Here is a 23,853-nt window from a genome sequence, read left to right on the forward strand (position 1 = left end):
GTCATGAGTTAAAAGCAACCAAACCCTCCATGAAAGCAGCAATTTCTAGAACCGTAAACGGTCTACCACAGGCTTCTTTTATTCCTCTTGGCAGATCAAGTACAAATCTCACACACAGAAGACCAGGAATGGCTACAAGTTGGTCACAGACACACAAGTCTATGTGCAGGCTGTGAAAAGTGGGAAACAACTGAGTGATGTAAGTCCCCGTGGGGAAGTCGTGTGGACAGTAATAAATGGGGCCACCACTCAAACAGAAGTGGCAAAAAAAAAAAAGAAAAGAAAAAGTAAGTGGCTTTTGCTAACTGGGAGACCAGAGTTAGTGTCCTAGATAGTACTTATGGTTCTGCTCATATTTCCTAAAACCTGGTGTGTTCAATCAGTTCCCAAGGTGGAGGTAGAAATGCTATAACTATGGAATACTCAGTGTTTTAGAGTTTTTTGCTTTAAAGTTGTTTTTTGAGGCCTCGTGTCAAGAGCAGCAGTTGTATCTTGCTGGTCAGCCCTCTGGAAAATTAGAGCTGGTCATGGCAGGGTGAGGAGGGGGCAGGCCGTGCAGTGAGCGGTGTGGGTTTCGTGGGGCCCCTCGTCCGTGGTCTGGGAAGGCCCGGTGCCCAAGCCTCGGCCCCATGCCACATCCACTCTCTGACTTGGGGGGCAGAGCCAGCACACGGCTGCTCTTTTATTTTCTTTTAACTAAGCCCGCAAATTAGTAAGTAAATATCAAATCCCACCAGCGAGTTAGAATGTAAAAACCCATTGTTTTGAAACTTAGAGCCGTACCATAGCCGCTGTTCCCTCCCTTTGCTGAGCCATGTCCTCTGCTTCTCTCATGCTGCGGGGTCCACATGCCACTTGCGAGCCTGTGGACAAGACAATGATGGATCAGTTGTTGAGGCAAAGGGAAACCTACCTACCTACTTCCCTTCCCCTTCCCCTTCCCCTTCCCCTTCCCCTTTCCCTCCCTCCCTTCCTTCCTTCCTTCCTTTAAGAGAGACTTAGGTTTCCATTTACTTTGCTTCTTTCCAATGATGCTGCTGTGATCAGAATCAGCTGACCCCTCTTCTATCTGACACAGGCCATCTACCACCATGACTACATGGATAGCGTCAGAGGCAAGGTGGCTGCAACTATGAAAACCATGGAACTGGATGGGCCCTTCATGCACACAAGCTCCAGAGTGAGGTGAGCAGTGAGAACCCAGTGCAGGGGGCAGCAGAAGTCTAAGGGGCGGCCTCCGAGGGCCAGGCCACTGGCTTTTGCAGAAACCTCCTTGGCTTGTGCTTTATCTCAGCCTGACCTTCTCAGTTGTCAATGCTATTCCATTCACCTGAGTTAAAAAACAAAGAAAAAACCCAAACAGTACACAGTCTGTCTTCCCTCCTGGTTGGTGGGATTCTTACACCACGCAAGCAATGGGCATTCTTAGAGCAACATTGCATTTACATTTACAAGATACGAGGGAGAAAGAAAGCCAACCTTTCTCAAACAACTTAAAACCAAGATGACAAAGAGAAGACACATAATCATAAGGGACTACTAGTAGTAAGAGAAAGGGCTAGAAATTACTGTTGGAATTCAGAAGAGAAAGACCTGGATTCCACTCACTTACTTAATATCCCTTTTGGGTGTTACCTGCTCAGGCAACATTGGTTTCCCTCTTTGATGTCACTCTCCTGTACTGAATATTGAAAAACATTTGCTCTTTGATGTCTCTGATACTATTCCTACTCCTGGATCTCCCCCCCAAAGACAGGCTATTTAGGATCATGGTCAGAAACTCCTTTCCCCCATCTGCCAGGGATTGGGGAATCGTGACCTCTTCATGGCCTGACACTGTGTTTATTGGAGGAATGGGGTTCCAGGGATGTGCCTTATCATTATGACTGTCTCCGGGACTGTGATGATGTGAATGCCATCTAAGGGTTCACGACACAGGCGGCACTGACTGCCTGTTCCCTCTACTGCTCCCGTTTTCTTGCTCGATTCCATGCAGGTAATTGGGCATACGTTCAAAACATAGAAGAATTATTTCCTATGGGCCCCTTCACTCATCGTTCACTCGCTCACTCTCTTTTTTAAGGTTTTATTTATTCATGAGAGAGACAGAGAGAGGCAGAGACACAGGCAGAGGGAGAAGCAGGCTCCCTGCGGGAACCCGTTGGGGACTCAATCCCATGACCCAGCGTCACACCCTGAGCACCCCCAGGCATCTCTCTCGCTCTCTGTCTCTCTCTCTTAAAGATTTGGTTTATTTACTCGACAGAGTGGAAGCGAGGGAGCATTAGCGAGGAGGGTGGGGGTCGAGCAGGGAGACTGATGGGCTCAGAGATGTGACCCGAGCCCAAGGCCTGGGCAGTGGAGCACGCAGGCACCTGTCGGTTTCGAAGCAGGGGGTCAAGGATGATGCATTAGTTACCTGGCCCTTTGAACTCCTCTGACTCCTCATGACATCGGCCTGGTAAACAAGAACACGCTGCATCCCGACCGAAAGCCTGGCATGGGCCGCGTGCGATGCGCATGACTCGATGGGCCCCGGCGCAGCCTGACCCCTCGCCCTCCGCAGGACCTGTACCCAGGTGCCGGCCGACGTGACCAGTGCACAGGATACCGGCTCCCTGGTGACACAGCCGCCTTCCAGCATTCCAGGGAAAAGCACTACCAGATCACCTATGTAGGTGCCTCCCCGCACCACGGCCTGCCAGGGGAGGGGCGCTGACCTGGGCCCCTGGGGGCTGGGGGTGTGTGTGGAGGCCCCCGCTGAGTGTGGTCATCACGGCGCCTTTGCCTCAAGAAGCGTAGGAGCATCCCTGTGACCCCAGGCACCCCATGGGCGGCTGCAGCTGCCTGGGGACAGGATGTTGTGTGCGTCCCTTGGGCAGACAGGACTGCTTGTGGGCTAGCTGGCTCCGATACTGGCCCCACCACATGCCCTCTGCACACTGAGCAGAAAGCTGGGGATGAAGGGGCTCCTGCTATCTGGGGCTTCCTAGCCCAGTGGCTCCCACCACCCTGCAGGGATGCTGGGGATGCTAGGGAGCCCCATGCAGGGCAGAGCCCGGGGGTGCTGCACACAGCCTGCAGCCCTCTTCTGCTGCCTTCGGAGTCTTGGGACCCAAGCTTGCCGGCCAGCCAGTACACAAAACCAAAGACCCAAACCTACAGTATCCAAATCAGACACTTGCAGATCCAACCACCTAATATGTCTTTTTTTTCTGGTAAATCCATCTGGAAAGCCACTTGTTGGCCTCAAAAATAGTCGCTCCTCTCTTCCCTGCAGGTCCTAACTTCCAAGCTGTGCTGGGACTAAAAACACAGGCCTTCCCCCACCTAAAATGAATAAACACCGCTCAACACCTCGACATTTAATAGTGAAGCTTGCAAATTCCAAAGATAAATAGAAGATCCTTAAAGCAGCAAGAGACAAGAAATCTCTAACTTTTATGGGGATGAATATTAGATTAACAGCAGACCTCTCCACAGAGACCCAGGCAGGCCAGAAAGGGCTGGCAGGATATATTCAGGGTCCTACATGAGAAGAACATGCAGCCAAGAATACTTTATCCAAGGCTCTCATTCACAATAGGAGAGATAAACAGCTTCCAAGATAGGCAGGAACTGAAAGAATATGTGACCAGGAAACCAGCTCTGCAAGAAATTTTAAGGGGGACTCTTAAAATTCCTCTTGGAGAGGAAGTCCAATGGAACAATCCACAAAAACAGGGACTGAATAGGTATCATGATGACACTAAATTCATATCTTTCAATAGTAACTGAACGTGAATGGGCTTAACGACCCCATACAGAGGCACAGGGTTTCAGACTGGATAAAAAAGCAGGACCCATCTATCTGCTGTCTACAAGAGACTCATTTTAGACAGAAGGACACCTACAGCCTGAAAATAAAAGGTTGGAGAACCACGTACCAATCATATGGTCCTCACAAGAAAGCAGGGGTAGCCATCCTTATATCAGATAAACTGAAATTTATCCCAAAGACTGTAGTGAGAGATGAAGAGGGACACTGTATCATACTTAAAGGATCTATCCAAGAAGAAGACTTAACAATCCTCAATATATATGCCCCGAATGTGGGAGCTGCCAAATATATCAATCAATTAATAACCAAAGTTAAGACATATTTAGATCATAATACACTTATACTTGGTGACTTCAATCTAGCACTTTCTACACTAAATAGGTCTTCTAAGTACATGTCAAAGAAACGAGAGCTCGAAATGATAGACTGGACCAAACGGATTTCACAGATAACTACATAACTTTATATCCAAATGCAACTGAATACACATTCTTCTCAAGTGCACATGGAACTTTCTCCAGAATAGACCACATACTGGATCACAACTCAGATCTGAACCGATACCAAAAGATTGGGATCATCCCCTGCTTATTCTCAGAGGATGATACCTTGAAATTAGAACTAAATCACAACAAGAAGTTTGGAAGTACTTCAAACACGTTGAGGTTAAGGACCATCCTGATAAAAGATGAAAGGGTGAGCCAGGTAATTAAGGAAGAATTAAAAAGATTCATGGAAACTAATGAGAATGAAGATAAAACCATTCAAAATCTTTGGGATACAGCAAAAGCAGTCCTTGGGGGAAATATATCTCAATGCAAGCAGCCATCCACAAATTGGAAAGAACTCAAATACAGAAGTTAACCTTACACCTAAAGGAGCTAGATGAAAAAGAGCAAATAGATCCTACACCCAGCAGAAGAAGAGATTTGACAAATTAACATTCGAGCAGAACTCAATGAAATAGATATCAGAAGAACTATGGAACAGATTAACAAAACCAGGAGTTGGTTCTTTTGAAGAATTAGTAAGATAGATAAACCATTAGCCAGCCCTATTAAAAGAAGAGCGAGAAGACTCATATTAATAATATCATGAATGAGAAAGGAGAGATCACTACAAACACCAAGGAAATACAAACAATTTTAAAAACATGAGAAGCTATACGCCAATAAATTCAGCAATCTATAAGAAATGGACGCATTTCTGGAAAGCCGCAAACTACCAAAACTGGAACTGGAAGAAATAGAAAAACTGAACAGGCCAGGGAGGAAATTGAAGCAGTCATCAAAAACCTCCCAAGACACAAAAGTCCAGGGCCAGATGGCTTCCCTGGGGAATTTATTCCAACGTTTAAAGAAGAAACCAAAAAAAAAAAAAAAACCATACCTATTCTACTAAAGCTGTTCAGAAAGATAGAAATGAAATACATCCAAGCTCGTTCTATGAGGCCAGCATCACCTTAATTCCAAAACAAGACAAAGACCCCACCAAAACGGAGAGTTATAGACCCATACTCCTGATGAACATGGACGCAAAAATTCGCAACAAGATACTAGCTAATAGGATCCAACAGTACATTAAGGAGATTATTCACCATTACCAAGAGGGAAGTATCCCCGGACGCAAGGCTGGTTCAACACTCATAAAACAATGTGATTCATCATATCAGAAAGACAAAAAACAAGAACCATATGATCCTCTCAATAGATTCAGAGAAAGCATTTGACAAAATACAGCATCCATTCCCGATCAAAACTCTTCAGATTGTGGGGATAGAGGGAATATTCCTCAACATCTTAAAAGGCATCTACGAAAAGCCCACAGCACATATCATTCTCAATGGGGAAGCACAGGGAGCCTTTCCCCTTAGATCAGGAAGAAGACAGGGATGTCCACTCTCACCACTGCTATTTGACATAGTCTTAGAAGTCCTAGCCTCAGCAATCAGACAACAGAAAGAAATAAAAGGCATTCAAATTGGCAAAGAAGAAGTCAAACGTTCCCTCTTTGCTGATGACATGATACTCTACATAGAAAACCCAAGAGACTCCACCCCAAGATTGCTATAACTCATACATCAATTTGGGAGCATGGCAGAATACACAATCAATGCCCATAAGTCAGTGGCATTTCTACACGCTAACAATGAGACTGAAGAAAGAGAAATTAAGGAGTCAATCCCATTTACAATTGCACCCAAAAGCATAAGATACCTAGGAATAAACCTAACCAAAGAGATAAAGGATCCACACCCTAAAAACTACAGACCACTTCTAAAATAATTTGAGGAAGACACAACGAGATGGAAAAATATTCCATGCTCACGGATTGGAAGTATTAATATTGTGAAAATGTCAACGTTACCCAGGGCAATTTTCATGTTTAATGCAATCCCAGCAAAATACCATGGACTTTCTTCAGAGAGTTAGAACAAATTATTTTCAGATTTGTGTTGCATCAGAAAAGACCCCTAATAGCCAGGAGAATATTAAAAAAGAAAGCCACAGCTGGGGGCATCACAATGCCAGATTCCAGGTTGTACTACAAAGCTGTGGTCATCAAGTCAGTGTGGTCCTGGCACAAAAGCAGTCACATAGATCAATGGAAAAGAATAGAGAATCCAGAAGTGGACCCTCAACTTTATGGTCAACTAATATTCGACAAAGTAGGAAAGACTATCCACTGGAAAAAAAGACAGTCTCTTCAATAAATGCTGCTGGGAAAATTGGACATCCACATGCAGAAGAACAAAACTAGACCACTCTCTTGCACCATACACAAAGATAAACTCAAAACAGATGAAAGATCTAAATGTGAGACAAGATTCCATCAAAATCCTGGAGAACATGGGCAACACCATTTTTGAGTTCGCCCACTGTGACTTCTTGCAAGATACATCCACGAAGGCAAGAGAAACAAAAGCAAAAGTGAACTATTGGGACTTCATCAAGGTAAGAAGCTTTTGCACAGCAAAGGATACAGTCCACAAAACTAAAAGGAAACCTACAGAATGGGAGAAGATATTTGCAAATGACATATCAGATAAAGGGCTAGTATCCAAGATCTATAAAGAACTTCTTAAACTCAACAGCAAAGAAACAACCAATCCAATCATGAAATGGGCAAAAGACAGGAACAGAAATCTCACAGAGGAATACATAGACATGGCCAACATGCACATGAGAAAATGCTCTGCATCACTTGCCATCAGGGAAATACAAATCAAAACCACAATGAGATACCACCTCACACCAGTGAGAATGGCGAAAATTAACAAGGCAGGAGACTACAAATCATAGGATGTGGAGAAAGGGGGAACCCTCCTGAACTCTTGGTGGGAATGTGAACTGGTGCAGCCACTCTGGAAAACTGTGTGGGGTTCCTCAAAGAGTGAAAAACAGATCTTCCCTACGACCCAGCAATTGCACTGCTGGGGATTGACCCCAAAGATACAGAAGCAGTGAAATGCTGGGATGCCTGCACCCCAATGTTTATAGCAGCAATGTCGACAATAGCCAACCTGTGGAAGGAGCCTCGGTGTCCATCGAAAGATGAATGGATAAAGAAGATGTGGTCTATGTATGCAATGAAATATTCCTCAGCCATTAGAAATGACAAATACCCACCATTTGCTTCAACGTGGATGGAACTGGACGATATTATGCTGAGTGAATTAAGTCAGTCGGAGGAGGACAAACATCCTACGGTCTAATTCATTTGGGAAATATAAAAAATAGTCAAAGGGAATAAAGGGGAAAGGAGAAAAAACGAGTGGGAAATATCAGGGAGGGAGACAGAACATGAGAGACTCCTAACTCTGGGAAACGAACTAGGGGTGGTGGGCGGTGGTTGGCGGTGACTGCGTGACAGGCACTGACGGGGGCACTTGATGGGATGAGCGCTGGGTGTTATTCTCTATGTTGGCAAATTTAACACCAAGAAAAAATTTTTAAAAAACATAAAAACACACGGTTTCCCTTTTATTTTCATAGCTGCCTGCCAACAGGTTTTTCTAGGCAACACTGAATTTTATTCCTCTCTGCACCTGGCTTATATAGCCAAGAAAATAATTGCCAAGGTCCTGTTTACTGGTGACATTTTGTCCCTGACTTTTTCTTGTACTTAATCCATGGAGAGTGATTTTCAAATGTAAGCAGCAGCTCCTTCCTGTGTGAGGAATGTACAGCTACTCTTTGTGACCCAGCAGCGAACTCGTTCTGACTCTGCCTTCCCAGTACAAATACAGAGAAGAGTGGGAACACATCAAGGCACACAGATACACACTTGGCCCTAAAGAAATCCCATTTGTCCATGTCCAGAGGGTGAACAATGTTACCAGTGAGGTACAGTGAATGTTGATTCTGCGGGGGGGGGTATTGAGTTTCAGAGGCCACGGCTTTGTACTATATGTTAGTTAGAAATCTCTGTATCATCAAGGAATGAGAGGGTCCTTTTTGTTACCATTTTGGTGTTTGTATCCATCGGTGACGTCTTTTTGTATTTGGCAATGCCATTGTCAATCCCAATTCACAGATTATGATGTAAATTAATTCCTTTTTTGAGATTCGTTATGAAACATTTACTAATGAATTTGCATTTTAGTCTAATTCGTGACCCTGGTTTTCTATATACATGGTTGGCCTGTATATCTGACCATATCCAACCATCTGATAGAATGTGGAAGACTTTATGCTCAGAATTCTTCACCTAACTAAAATAAGTACCATTTCCTCTTTTTTCCTGTCAGACACTTCCTTGATCCTTAATTGCTCCTCTAATGGCTCTTTGTGTAGAATATTTGATTATTGATTAGTCAACAGTTGCCCTCATCTTCCCACACTAAATACCTGCAGTGGTTTTGCTTCCAGTGTAGAGATAGTATCGACAGTTTTTTTTTTTTTTTGGAGTTCAATTTGCCAACATAGAGCATAACACCCAGTGCTCATCCCATCAAGGGCCCCCCTCAATGCCTGTCACCCAGTCACCCCCACCCCCCACCCACCTCCCTTTCCACCACCCCTTGTTCGTTTCCCAGAGTTCGGAGTCCCTCATGTTCTGTCTCCCTTTCTGATATGTCCCACTCATTTTTTTCTCCTTTCCCCTTTATTCCCTTTCACTATTTTTTATATTCCCCAAATGAATGAGACCATAAAATGTTTGTCCTCCCTGATTGACTTATTTCACTCAGCATCATACTCTCCAGTTCCATCCACGTGTATGGACAATTGTACCACAGACTGAAAGACAAGATTCACACAACTCCTGATACACCTGAAATCCGCCAAGTCAAGAAGACACAAGAGGCTGTCAGTGAGGTGAGTATTTTCTTAAGAGAGAGGGCAGGCTGTGGCACCCCGGGAGGAATGTCAGCCATGTGGTCTCTGATGTGTGTGTTTTGGGCCATTTTTTCAGTTGATCTACAAATCAGACTTCTTCAAGATGCAAGGCCACGTGATCTCACTGCCTTACACACCCCAAGTGATCCGTTGCCGCTACGTGGGAGACATCACCAGTGACGTAAGCATCTCGTCTGGGTCTTTCAGAAAAGCTCATACCAAGGGGCTGTGTACATGTAAGCCAACTGGTGATCTTTGAACTGCCTGCTGCATTGAGTCCTTCTACACTGGGTATACAGCTTGGAGGTGAAATTGTGTGGAAGCGGGACCCCGCATTTCTCCAACCACGGAAACAGTAGTAGGAAGAACGTTTAGGAATTACAAGCATTGCTGGCCACCACTCTGAATTCAACACTGAACCATGACCGGCCCCTCACCCTACCTCGTCTCGTCCTGGGTCCCATGTAGTATCCTTCTCCTGCTCATCCCCACGCCCATCCTCATTAGCAACTTCCTCCTCCCATGTTTGTTTCTCCTTAAATGTTTCCATCTCCTGAAAGGCCACTCCATTCAATCCATGCTTTCCTCCCATCAGTATAAGAACAACAAATAGCAATATTTTCCTTAGCTCAGGATTAAATTTAAAAACCTGTGATTCATTTGAGTGCAAGCCAACTAAGAGTATAGGGTGGACGTGTTCAACCAAAATGAAACCTGTATCAACATGAAGGTCTCACTACTCTTATTGGTTCCTGGTTTGCATTTAATCCTGGCCAGCTTTATTTCTGTTTCTGCCACACAGATTTAATATAAGGAGGACTTGCAGATCCTCGGGACTGGGCTGCTTCCTGTGTGACATTCCTGACATGGTCCGCTGCCGGCACGTGCGCAAGTTCTGGGCGAGTGCACATCTTCATGACACATAGCTACCCTGGCACAGCTTCCATTACCACGTCACCAGCCTCAATATAATTCTTTCAATGACTGATTAACTTGTGCTTCTGTTTTCTTTTTTTTCTTTAGGTCTAACTACCTGTACACTGATAAGGCGAGGAAGATGTGAGACAGATACCAAGTGGTGCTTGACACTCCAGAATACAGAAAAGTACAGGAACTGAAGACACAGCTGAGCGAGGTAAGGATGCTGAACCTGTCACTGCAACTGACTTATTCCTCTGTCAAACAGGCAACTGCGCTTAGAAAAAAAAAAAGTCTCCCCTCTGATGTAATTATGGAGTGCCTACCGTGTCTAACTAAGCAAGTCAGTTGACCTTGTTTTGCCTCAGTTTCCTTATTTTGTCCCCTTTTGGTAAGATAAGGATGTTGGTACTTGACTACCTGTGACTGGAGCTGCAGAGAGTTAATTTTATAAATTGGAAAGGCCTATGTTACACTATTGTTGTGGTCTCCAAACCAAATTTATTTAATTTATTTCAAAACTTGCTCTTTAATCCCTGTCATCAGAAACCCTAACCTTGGTGGTGCCATTTGAAAAGTCTTTCATGGCTCCCTGCTCTGCAGCCCACACACCAAATTCTGAACTATTTTGTTTCATTGTCAGTTGGCCTCGGGGCTTCCAGTCTATCACAGCTAGTTGGGTATAGATCTTGTGCTCTCCCCTCCATTCCTCGTTCCTTGAGGGTTGGACCCCGTCTTATTTAGATGTGTGTCCCATAGTGCCTTGGCTGTAATAGATGTCCATGTTGGCCAGTGATTAAATGTGCTTTCTAAAGGTAAGGGCGTTCCACAAATGTAAATGCTTTTCCTATTACAGATGAGTTGGCTATTCTCATTCAACTCATCTTTGTCGTGTAGCTTCATCAGACTTCACTGAGCGAAGCCACACATTGGCAGTCAGGCCACTTGACTGACTCCCCATTTTCAATAGTTTTAGTGGCTGCCTATTAGGAATCACTTATGCTCTTAGACTTAAAGATGTCCTGGCACACCAAAGGTTGCCTGCAGTGAGGGGGTGGGGGTGTGCAGCTTCCTACACTCCTAGTGAGCTAGCGGCAGAGGGTGATAAGTTCTTTAGCTTTCATAAATGCTAAATTGAGCCCATTTGCTTTGCTGAAAGCTTACCTGCGTCCCTTCCCCTGGCACCAGCACTTAGCCAGGAATGCCTAGGTTCTTGTATCTCAGCAAAGTGCTTCTCTGCACTGGCCATATATTAGAACCACCTGGGAAGTATTTCTAAACTCCCCTTGAGTGGGCTCTGACTCCCCAGCCTCACAGCAGACTTTCTGATTCTCTGCATGTAGGCATCTGCGTGCTTTTAGCTGCTCCATGATTCTAATAATGATTCTAATATGCAGCCAGTGTTGGAAAGCACTGCTTTAAGTAGCACGCCTGTCCTCCAGCTACCACGTCGTAAAACATTGTATGGTAACTTGAGATGGTTATTGGGATCTCTGAAATACCTTTATTTTTCTTGGCTATTTGGATTCAGAATTATTTAAATCTTCCATTTCTCCTTTTCCCAATTCCTGTTAGGATTTTGTGTGTCTTGTGCATCCACATTGAGGAATAAGACTGGCTATCCTTTAGTCATTCCTTTTCTCCCACACTTGCCTCACTGGAACAATGATGTGAGCATGATAAAATACTGAGCCACCTCCTCTATTTTTTAAAAGACTTTGAGAGGATTGGTATTCATTCTTTGAATGTTTGGTAGAATTTAGCAATGAAGCCTTCTGATCTTGGACTTCTGTTTGTTAGGAGGTTTTTGATGATTGATTCCATCTTCTTCCTCATCATTGGTCTGTTTAGATTTTCTATTTCACCATTATTCAGTGTTGGGGTGTTGTATGCCTCTAGGAATTTATCTATTTCTTTCAAGTTGTCCGGTTTGTGTAGCACATCATTGTTTATAGGAATCTCTTTGATACTTTGTATTTTTGTGGTATCCAGTATTCCATCTCCTCTTTCATTCTGAGTTTTTCTCTTTTAGTTGGTGAGTCTAGGTCTAGGTTTGTCGAGTTTGTTTATCTTTTCAAAGAACCAGCTCTTTCATCGATCTTTTCCATTGTATTTTTAGTTTGTATTTTACTTCTTCCCTGATCTTTATTTCCTTCCTTTCTCTAACTTTGGGCTTATTTATTCTTCTTTCTCAAGTTCCTTTAGGTGTAAAGTTGGGCTGCTTTTTGAAAATGTCCTTGTTTTTAGAGGTAGGCATTGTTATAAACTTTCGCCTTAGAACTGCATTCCGTAAGTTTTGGTATGTTACATTTTCATTTGTCTCAAGATTTTTTTTTTATTTCTCTTTTGATTTCTTCTTTGTCCCGTTGTTGTTCAGTATCCTACACTTGAAAAGAATGTGTATTCTGATGCTTTTAGATGGAATATTTTTAAGTATCTGGTCTACTGTATGGCCAGTGTTTCCATATCGATTTTCTGTCTGGATAATCTATGCATTGACATAAGTGCGAAATTAGAGTCTCCAGCTATTATTGTATTGCTGTTTCTCTGCTTAGGTCTGTTAGTATTTGCTTTATATATCTAGGTGCTCCTATGTTGGGTGCATATTTACAAATGTTATATGTTTTGTTGAATTGGCTCCTTTATCACTATATGATGCCCATCTTTGTCTCTTATTAAAGTCTGTCTTGTCCATATAAGTATAGCTACTCCTCCACGTTTCTTTTGGTTTTCATTTGCACAAAATATCTTTTCCTACCTCTTCACTTCTAGTCTCTCTGTGTCCTTACATATAAAGTGAGTCTCTTGTAAGCAGCATACAGATAGGTCTTAATTTTTATTTTATTTTTTAAAGATTTATTCACCTATTTTAGAGAAAGAGCAAACAAGCGTGAGCAGGAGGGGCAGAGGGAGAGGGAGAATCTCAAGCAGTTTCTGTGCCAAGCATGTAACCTGACTTGGGGTTCAATCCCACATCCCTGAGATCATGACCTGAGCTTAAACCAAAAATCAGATGCTTAACTGACTTTGCTACCCAGGTGCCCTGGTAGATTTTGTTCTTTAATCCATTTCGCCACTCTGTCTTTTGATTGGGGAATTGAGTCTATTTACATTTTGACTAGTTATTGATTATGTATTATAGGCTTAGTGCTATTTTATTAATTGTTTTCTGGCTGTTTGTATAGTCTTGATCTCTTCCTTTCTTCCTCTCTTGCTCTCTTCCTTTGTGCTTTGATTTATTTTAGTGGCATGCTTGTATTTCTTTCTTTTCATCTTTTGCATATTTCCTATAGGTTTTTCCTTTATGGCTATCGTGAAGCAACTTCTATAACAGTCTATTTAAGTTGATAACAACTTAAGTTTGATCCCATTGTAAAGCTCAACATTATTTCCCCCCATGTTTTATGTTCCTGATGTCACATTTTACATGTTTTTCTTTTGTGTATCCCTTACTTAATTGTAATCAGTTATTTTTATTATTTGTCTTTTACCACATATGCACCTTTCCAGTGAGAACTATTCTTCATATGTGTTCTAAACACTAATTAGCACCCTTTCTTTTCAATTGAAAGAAATCTCTTTAGCATCTCTTGGGTTGTTTCTGCTTTTTTTTTCTTTAACATCCTTTGTAAGGCTGTATTAATGGTGAGAAAGTCCTTTAGCTTTTGCTTGTTTAGAAAAGTCTCTCTCCTTCACTTCTGAATGATAACTTTGCCAAGTAGACTAGTGTCGGTCAGAAGGTTTTCTCTTTCAGCCGTTCGAATGTATTGTGTTACTCCCTCTGGTCTGCAAAGTTTCTGCTGAAAAATACCTGATACTCTTATGGCGGGGGGGGGGGGAGCCGCAGGGAGAGGGGTGTGTTCTATTGTATGTAACGAATTATTTTTTTCTTGGTACTTTTAATGGTTTCTTCTTGTCTTTAAATTTAACATTTTAATTATTATGTGTCTTGGTGTTTATTTCTTTGGGATCCCCTAATTTGAAACCCTCTGTGCTTCCTAGATCTGGATGTCTGTTTTTTTTCTCCTGGTTAGGGAATTTAGTATTTCAGCCATTATTTTTTCAAATAAGATTTCTGTCCCTTTCTCTCTTTTTACTTTGGGAAGCCCTATGATGCAAATGTTAGTCCATTTTATGCTATCCACAAGTTTATAAGGCTATCTTCACTTTTTTTTTCATTCCTTCTCCTTTGCTGTTCTGATTAGGTGAGCTCCCTGTCTTATCTTCAAGTTAATTGATCTTCTGCCCTATCTATAATTTTCTGTTGAAACCCTCTAGTGTATTTTTCAGCTCAGTTTTGTATTATTCAGCTCTGTGTCTTCTATTCCATAGTTTCCTATATTTTCCATCTTCTTGTGACATTCTTACTATGTTCATTCATTCATTCATGAATGAATACTGTAGGTCATTCAACAACCTGCGTTCCTTTTTAGCAGCTCTATTGACCACTAGATGTGTGTCAGACCTAAGACCTACCCCTCAGGCCAAAGATCTAGGACAAGAAAAGAGGCCTCCTGCTCAGAAAGACTGGGAATTTGCCCGAGTATGCTGTCTGTGCAGTGCCTTTGGGGTGGTAGCCTGCTAAAAACTGTCCTTCCAATTACCATAGTCCTGTGGAACTCAGGAATACAAGCCCCCCAGGCTACCAGTGACAGGCAATCAAGGGGTATCCCCTGTGGCAGCTGCATAAACCAGGGACCAGGTGTGTAGAAATCTTCCTTCCAGGATATATTGGCACTGTGAAGCACACCAGAGGGTTAAAGACGATGATAGAATATGTCCTCTAAATTCTCTGAAAAGGATTATAGTCCGCCCCAAGATGCATTTTTAATTAGAAGCCTGCCCCTCAAGCTGCAGTCACAACGATTAGCTAACACGCCTCCTTTACAGGAAGACTGAGCTCCTGACTCTGTTTTCTCTAGCTATGCCCTGGGGGGTGGTTGCTATTGAAGAACTCTTTCTCCATTGGTTACAGTCCTAGGGGACCCACAAGAGTAAGCCATACCAGCCACCAGACCTAGATCTTAGAGGGGTGTCTCCTGGTTACAGTTTTAAAAATCAGACCCCAGACAGGGCTATGAGCTCCTTTCTGGGTGTTCTTTGTTATAAGAGTTTCATGGGATCAAGAGCACAAGCTTCCTTGACCTTCAGAGCCAAGTGACTAAGAGGTGTCCTGTAGGAGGCAGCTACAAATATCAGAATGAATGAAAGTTTGCCCTTTGTGACAACTTGAATGGACCTCAAGGCCATAAGCAATGTGAACTATGCAGACAGAAAAAGACGAATATCATATGACCTTTCTCATATGTGGAATTAGAATTCTTTCTGAGCGGGATCCCTGGGTGGCACAGTGGTTTGGCGCCTGCCTTTGGCCCAGGGCGCGATCCTGGAGACCCGGGATCGAATCCCACGTCGGGCTCCTGGTGCATGGAGCCTGCTTCTCCCTCTGCCTATGTCTCTGCCTCTCTCTGTGTGTGTGTGTGTGTGACTATCATAAATTAATTAATTAATTAATTAATTAAAAAAGAATTCTTTCTGAGCATTAAGATATGATTAGATCAGAGCCTTAAGAAAATCTCCTTCTCAGACTTGTGAAAGATGAATGAGTGGTCCAACGGAGGAGGTGTTTTGGGAGGCTTTTGAAGATGTGTTGAGAAGAAATGATATAAGAGGCCGAACTAGGGCTGTATCTGTGAAAAAGGAGAAGGTGGGTCAGACTTAAAGGCTGTCACAAAGTTAGGAGCCCCGAACTCGTGATCATTTGTTGTGGGAATGAGGGAAAAGTCTAGGATGACTCCCCCAAGTGTCTGGTCTGCATGACGGGGAGATCAAGGAGTCTTTTAGCAAGGTAGAGAAAATAGATAAGGAAGCAAATTGGGCTGGAGATGGAGATAATATAAAAAATTCTGCATTGAACATGGTTAAGTTCAGAACATTTTTGAAAATTTGGGCCTACGATAGCCAAACTGTGGAAGGAGCCTCGGTGTCCAACGAAAGATGAATGGATAAAGAAGATGTGGTTTATGTATACAATGGAATATTACTCAGCTATTAGAAATGACAAATACCCACCATTTGCTTCAACGTGGATGGAACTGGAGGGTATTATGCTGAGTGAAGTAAGTTAGTTGGAGAAGGACAAACATTATATGTTCTCATTCATTTGGGGAATATAAATAATAGTGAAAGGGAATATAAGGGAAGGGAGAAGAAATGTGTGGGAAATATCAGAAAGGGAGACAGAACGTAAAGACTGCTAACTCTGGGAAACGAACTAGGGGTGGTAGAAGGGGAGGAGGGCGGGGGGTGGGAGTGAATGGGTGACGGGCACTGGGGGTTATTCTGTATGTTAGTAAATTGAACACCAATAAAAAAAAAAGAAAAGAAAAGAAAATTTGGGCCTGACTTAGGAGAAACACTGGATATATCCATTTGGAAATCCTCCATCTCACATTAATGATTGAAGTCACAGGAACAGACGAGATTACCCAAGGGGAACGTATCCGGTAAAAGAAGCCAACCCTGACTCCAGCTAGTGGCAACCTTGGGGAAGGGCAGAACCATAGATGGAGGAGTTCCTAGGAAGGCCACTTAGGAGAGAGCACCAGGATGGGGAGCAGGGAAGAACATTTTCAGGAATGAAACAGCTGAGCAGTTTCAGTTGCTACAGAGAACCTTTCTTGCATTTGGTCGTTGTGAAGTTTTTGGCGGTCCTAAGGACAGTGACTACCTTGGTGTGGTTGCACGGAAGCCATACTGTTACCTTGAGAAATTAATTAAGGAGAAAAAGAAGAAATACGTAGTCGGCTTGGCTGTGAAAGGTAGAAAGAAACAAAATCATTGGTAGAGATTGGAAAAGGCTTAGTGAAGGAAGGGAGCAAACTTTGTTTGCAGATGAAGGACTGAAGAAACAGGAAGGTCGAAGATATAGAGAAGATATAGAGGGGAAGCGGATAATTGCTGGCAGAGGCTCCTAGAATGGGACAGGGGAGAGCAGGACCCAAGAACACAGTAGGAGGCTTGAATCATGGGCAAGCTACAGAATGTGTCTTCGTTTGACACAAAGGAGAAAAGAAAAGAAAAAAAAGGATAAAAGAAAGGGAGGGCTAAGGAGGTAAATATATTATTGGTTTTTTGAGCAGCAACCAAGATTGTTGCAGTAGGACAGTAGGACAATCCCCGATTTCTCTATGAAGTAAGCAGTAAAGGCATCTCTCAGCAGAGACCATAACATGCAAATAAAGCAGAAATAATGATAATGACTATTTTATGTCCAGGTATTGTACAGGGCTGCAGGCAAAAAGCAGAAGTCAGTCTTCACCTCAGTTCCTGATACTCCTGATCTTTGAAGAGCCAAGCGAGGGCAGAAGCTTCAGAGTCAGGCGAGATTCATAAGCAGAGCCTCACAAACCTGCAGCGCTGGCGTCACAGTGGGTGGTTATGTATACTTGCCCACTGCAGCCCAGCAACAGATTGTCACACTGGGTTGTCCTTGATGCAGCCTCGTGGCCCTTAACTTCAAGCAGTTCTCTTTGGGGCCATCATAACTGTGGCTGTGTTTTACCTAAGCAAGCAATACCACGTCTGTCTTTCTAAATCGTGTACAACTTTCGTCATTGGGTGGATGAACGGTCTGTGGACCGAACTGCTTGATTCCTTCTGTAGGACCCATCTATTGTTCGTGACCACTTTTATGCATTCAGACAAAATGGGGGGAGAATGTGTTGAGAGCTTTGTTAGAATCCTCTCATTCTTCCATCGGCATTCTTTATCACATGGATTTAGATCAGGCCACACTCAACAGTAAGGGTATTAGGTGACTCGGATGTGTGTGTATGTGTTTCCGAATGTGAAACAGAGGGAAACAAATGAAAAGAAATGCATATCATACGTGAAAACATCAGGACGAAAACAAGTAGACACTCCCATTTAAGGGTTAGAAGTGAATGAAAATGACTGAATACTAAATAACAAATGTTTTGTCTCTATAACATCTGATCCCTATTCTCTGATCATTTAGTATCTTTATGTTGAACTTGCCACCAAAGAGAGACCCCACCATCATGCTGGGAAACAGACCAAAGCCCTGAAACACGCTAAAGACGTAAAGGATATATGGTCAGTGAGGTAAGTTGGGAATTTGGCACCGAGGTACACTGGGTTAAAGAAAAATATCCTGGGGTGCCCGGGTGGCTCAAATGGATCGTGGAAACAACACCACTGAAACAACAAAAGGCACCAACAGTATCAGTCGGGCACGGGAGCCAAGAATGATGCTAAGAGATGCTAAAAGCCTGTTGTTTTTCTCATTGGTCCTCTCAGTTAGCAAAGCTAGGACCCCTTCTTATAATTCCTTGGTAGCATTTGCTAGGGACTCCTGAGAAGTCATTGCTATTTATCCATAAAGTCATGGTCTTGGAGTCAGCCAAACATGGTTTCAAATCCTGTTGTTGTCACCTGCCCACTATGACTCTATATGATTTACTTAATATCTCTGAGCCTCTGTTTTCTTATATGTGGACTATGGTTAAAAATCACGATAATTAAATTAGGTGGAACAAGGTATCATATATAACATTCCTGGCACAGAGATGGGCTCTTAGTGGACACTCAGAAAAAGTTCGTTCCCTTTCTTCTCTTGACCACCTAAATCGTGAGAATGACACATTGGTTAGAATTAGGAGGGGACGGGCTTTCATCTCCCATACCACATGATCAAGGACGCAGCTGGCTTTTAATGATAATGAGATTACCTGTTGGTAAAGATCTGAAACTAGAGGAGCCTGGGTGGCTCCGGTCATAATATCATGGGTCATCAAGCCCTGAGTCAGGCTTCCTGCTCAGTGGGGAGTCTACTTCTCTCTCCCCCTCTGTGCTCAAGGTCTCTCTCTCTCTCTCTTGTTCTCTGTCTCAAACAAATAGTATCTTTAAAAACATATGAAATGAATCAGTTCAGGGTAGACAGTCCGTTCTTAGCAGCATATTTTTCAGAGCCCACCTACAGATGCACTACACCCATTACCAGAACTGGAATCCCTAGAGGACTGGCTGCACACTGGGACTTAAACTCGGACAAAAGACCAATCAACGTCTCATAACCCCTCAATTTAAGAATATACTGCTCTAGGCTTTCAAGGCATCTTAAAGTCATTAGAGTGATCTCTAAAGAGAAATGTGAATTGAAACAGCAGAATTGAAACAGTATCTCAGTTCCATAATTTTCATTTGGAGCTGAAAGGAGTCTGCTAGTTGGACTAGCACCTTGTCCCCTGACCCTGTGAGACATGTAGATCCCACCCCTGGTGTCTAGTGGCATGAGATCCAGTGGGCTGAGCACATAGTGCTGGCATCTCCCGAAACATCCAAGGTAGTTAGCATGCTCTTCCCTAAATGTATAATGCGCATGTGTGCTGCTCAAAGCTGCACTGTACCAACACACCAAGGCACTGGTTCTCTATTGTTGGGGGCCAGGGGCAGACCATTTTGCTTCAAATAGAAGCTGAGAGAGTTGTATACTACCCTCAAAGTCCATCCCCTAGGATAATTTTAGTCTTCTTGTGACATCCCCAATCTTTATCACTTCAAGGATAATTTGAACGAGCCTTCTCTACATCACCCCTCTCTGGGGTGGTCACTAAGTGAAATTGGCCCCAGGGCTCCTTACACCCCAATGGACAGCCCAACCCTACTCCTAGTCCTCTCTCCTACCAGTACTGATAACTCTAACCTTCAAAATAGTCCAATGTAACAAGGATGGTATCTGGCATTGAGTTTGGCTTTTCTACGGTGTCTGTCCCCCCAAGTGGAGCTAAGCAACTTTATGGGATTATTCATGTGAAAACTAAAGTTACGATGTCAGAGAAAAGACCGCTTTAATTATGGGTTGGTTCAGCTACCCAAAAGACTTGAGGTTGAAAACCGACTGCTCAGAGAAGTACTCATCTTGTGTAAATGGGATTAATCTTCTGTGACATTCTTAAAGTTAAGAGATGTCATCTCTTGAAATACCACAAAGATCAAGATTATAAAATAAAATTTCAGGACTGCCTCATGGAGAAGGTATTTTGATACTTGGAGTTAGAAACTAAATCTTTGTCCTCTTTCCATGTACATTAATAAGTCTTTGGCTCCACAAGATTGTTTACTTTTTTTCTCCTCCCAATCAGCTTTTCGTTTGCTTGCTTGAGTTTTATCTATCTATTTATTTTAAGGGTTTTATTTTTTTTATTTTTTTCATAATAAATTTATTTTTTATTGGTGTCCAATTTGCCAACATACAGAATAACACGCAGTGCTCATCCCAAGTGCCCACCTCACTGACCGCCACCCAGTCACCCCCACCTGCCGCCTTTTTTTTTTTTTTGCAATTTGGGATATTCTTATTATTTAAAAGGCCTTACAAATAAAAGCAGAAACAATCACATTAATCAAGTATATTAACTCATAGTTCTATTAATAATCATTAAAATTGTGTGAGGAATACATTAATAAACATTGAAAATGATAGTATTTTCCCTGCTGTGACATTGTCAAAGAAAATAAGGAAAGTAAGGGTGAGGAGTTACCCAAACTGTCAGAGACTCGGGACTTTCCAACGGGGGTGTGGGGTCAGACAAGACTTGTTGTCCAGCAGCTTCCACTGTATTGCACGCTCTTTCCCCAACCGATGAGTTAGCCAGTGATCTTTTTTACTAGTTGCCAAAATACCAGCTTGTATCGGGATAGGTAAGTGATGGTTATGAGAAGGATCCTGGGACAGCCTCTGGAATCAAGGCAGGCAGACATGTGTCCCAGACGGGAGGCGTTTAGTGGCCACCCTGCAAACAGGTTGGCCCTCGACCATGGGAGCCAGGCCGCCGCTCACTGCGAGGACAGGTCCCCCCAGGGGAGGACCGGAGAGCTGGAGGAGGAACAGCCCCTCCAGCAGACAGGCGGAAAGCCAGGAGGGCTGCTTGCTGAACGCAGTTCCAGGTGGCCAGTCTCACCCCAAAAATGCATGCCTGACAGCCTGTATCATTGCTTCCTTTTCAGAGTGTCCATCATCAGCAGTGATGAGGACCCCCCGCTCTGGGTGTGGTGTCCATCTCCGAGGGTCCCTTTGTCATGTCCTCTGGGATCCATTCTGCTTGTGAGAAGCACAAAGGTCTTTTGTTGTGGAGGCCTGCCATGTCACGTCCAGGGGAACAGATCCTCCAGGCGTGTTTCTTCTCCTTCTGTCCAGGTGCATCCAGTTCACGCCTTTCCAGCCTCTGAGTCCCCACCGAAGCTGCATACCTAGGCCGAGGCATCTCGTGGCTCGCCGTCTCTGAGGACCTCAGGCGAATCTGGAGCTTCTGGGATGAGGTCAGACTGTCCTGCTGTGCTGCTGCGGGAAACATCAGGGGCAGTTGTAGGAGATGGAGTGCTGTGCTGTTTGGGGCAGCTCTACCTAGGAGTCTAGGGTTTCTTGTTGGACCTGCCTTCTGAGGATTTGGGGGTGGAGGTTGCCTGCAAGACGCATGTGTGGCATGAGCAAAGTGAAGCCTCCAGGCCCCCGGGGCTAAATGAAGGCTATATCCCCAGTGTCCCGGGGGCCCCTTCCCTGACTGTGGCCCACTGTGACTGCCGGGTCCTCCTCCTGCTTAGCTGTGCCTTTCCCACTGTCTTGGGGAGCCCTCAACCTGCCCATTTCGTGGAGGAGACTTTGTGCCCATGAGCATTGCAGGCAGCCTGGCAGGGATGATGTGCTCTGGTCTCGCACAGGAAGTGACTTTGCACGGTGCTCACACTGAGGGATGGACATGGGTGAAATTGGGAGTGGACGGCGGGTCCTTCACCCCGATGGCCGCCTGCAGATTGAGAACAATCGATAGAGCCTCACACTCACATGGTGAAATGGTGCATGAGGTGACCCCCCAACATCCTCCAAGGCTTCGCTGAGGCTCAGGAGACCCCGGGAGATGGGCAGCTCCCAATTGAGTGGCAATCCACATGTCCCTGCTTGATGCCCGGGTCTGCTCTGTGCCCCAGGGATGCACCCCTAGTCGAGTTGAGTTGTGCTGCTCGCATGGCCCTGGGGCTCTGTGTGATGTTCACTCATTCCTCAGACACCTGAAGTGTGGGATCAGGCCACCACCCCAACTAATGATGTTCTGGGGCAACCTGTCTGCTGCCATTAGCAGTAGGAAGGGCAGGGCTGGGTCCTGCACAACAAGGGGGTGCACAACTCTGGGGGCCCTCTGCTACAGGGGTGCAGTGCACAGACATTCTTGAGTCCTGTCCCTCCAGGTTCAGCAGCTTCTGCTGGTCATGGCTCAGCCCCCTCAGGGCCTCTATGGGTTGAGTCCCATTCCCTGTAAGATGTACTCAGGTCATCCTTCAGCGCCTGTAGGGATCATGGCCTTCCTCTTGTCTCCTCTTATTGCTCAGCCCAGAAGGGCAGCACCCAGGCTTTTTGGGTGGTTTTCCTGAGGTGCCAACAAGTAGGTCAGGGAGGTGATAGAGAACATGTGCCTGTGTTGCTTCCTCTATTTCTGCCAAACTCACCTTGTTCCTAGTTCCTCCTTTTCTTCCAACTTAAATATTTCTTCCCTCGCTGCTTCCCTGATGTCCGTGGAAGGGATGCTTCTTGAGAGCTGAAAGGGAGGCAGAATCGGGCATGACCACATAACCAAGCAGGGAGTGGGGACACTGAGTGGGGTCACCCAGCAGGTACCCTTCCCTAGGCTTCTCCTACAGGGTGGACTCCATCCTGCTGACCCCAGCCCCACTCCCTGCTGGGCTGTTCAGGTCTGATCCCCAGACTCAGTGGTGAAGGGTCAGTGTGATGCTGAAAGAGGGGTAAAGAGGGCTGTAGCATCATTCCATAGACGGAGCAGGTGCCAAGACCCAATGCCTGCAGCAGACAATGGTCTTCAGGGTGGGCATCATCAAGGTGGGAGCTGGGGAAGAGCTAGGAACAAGTGCTTATGAGCAGCAGAGCGAGGAGGTGAAAGAGAGAGTGGAGGAGAAGAATTAATTACAGGCACAGTGTTGCTCCTTTCACGTGAATCCCCGGTATCCGTGGAGTTGTCTTCCAGTGCGCAGGGCAGCAATGAGGTTGGCATGGCCATGGGAAAGGAAATGGAAACTTAGCAGGGGTGAGAACCCATGGCTTGCTCCCCTTGGGATGAGGGACTCTGACCTCAAGATGATGGATCCTCAGCCCTGGGGCCTCCCTGCACTTAGTCCCTTCATGTCTACAGGGTGGAAGTGGGTCTCTCGTCTCCCAGCTGCGTGTCCCACCCGTAGGTTCTCTCCATGCCTAGGAATGATGTGTGTGTCATCCTGTCCCTCCTCTGGGAGGTACTGTCCCTGTGACAGTGTGACCAGGACATGACCTTTCTCTCTCCCTACTCCCCTTCCTCCTTTCCTAACAACTCTCCATTTCCTTCCCCTTTCCATCCTCCAACAATCATATTGTTCTTAAATATTGGTAGCCAAGGACTGGCAGGAGATATACTGGCACCCACTCAGTCAATCCCCTGAACCCTCTGTGTGAGGAGAAACTATCTTGGTCTGGGATGGCTGGGGAACTTGAATGAGACGGTGCCACACGTGTCCACATATCCAGTGTTTGCTCTTGGGACAAGATGGTCTTTCTTGGCACACGAGCCCGCCTTAAGCAACCTCATCTGTTCCCAGAAGTGTTATAGAGCAGAAGTGGAAATGAGAGGGTAGTCAATTTTCAAAATTCCCCCTGAATTTTCAAGTGAAGTGCTGGAAAATATCCAATAGGGTAGCCCACTGAACACATGG

The 23,853-nt window shown here is 44.6% G+C and overlaps 1 protein-coding gene across 1 annotated transcript in view; it reads left to right on the plus strand.

Moving 5' to 3' along the window:
• The window catches only part of LOC144309557 (nebulin-like), a 29,045-nt gene extending 7,595 nt beyond the window's left edge, over nt 1-21,450 (plus strand). Inside the window, exons 3-9 of the mRNA XM_077890642.1 lie at nt 95-199; nt 1,079-1,185; nt 9,012-9,138; nt 9,236-9,340; nt 10,183-10,294; nt 18,098-18,204; nt 21,299-21,450. Of these exons, the coding sequence (XP_077746768.1) occupies nt 95-199; nt 1,079-1,185; nt 9,012-9,138; nt 9,236-9,340; nt 10,183-10,188 (450 nt within the window). The 3' untranslated portion in view covers nt 10,189-10,294; nt 18,098-18,204; nt 21,299-21,450. The remainder of the gene's footprint in view (nt 1-94; nt 200-1,078; nt 1,186-9,011; nt 9,139-9,235; nt 9,341-10,182; nt 10,295-18,097; nt 18,205-21,298) is intronic.
• The last annotated feature ends 2,403 nt before the right edge of the window (nt 21,451-23,853 follow it).

Source organism: Canis aureus, unplaced genomic scaffold (genome assembly GCF_053574225.1).
Source record: "Canis aureus isolate CA01 unplaced genomic scaffold, VMU_Caureus_v.1.0 ptg000086l_RagTag, whole genome shotgun sequence".
NCBI lineage: Eukaryota > Metazoa > Chordata > Mammalia > Carnivora > Canidae > Canis > Canis aureus.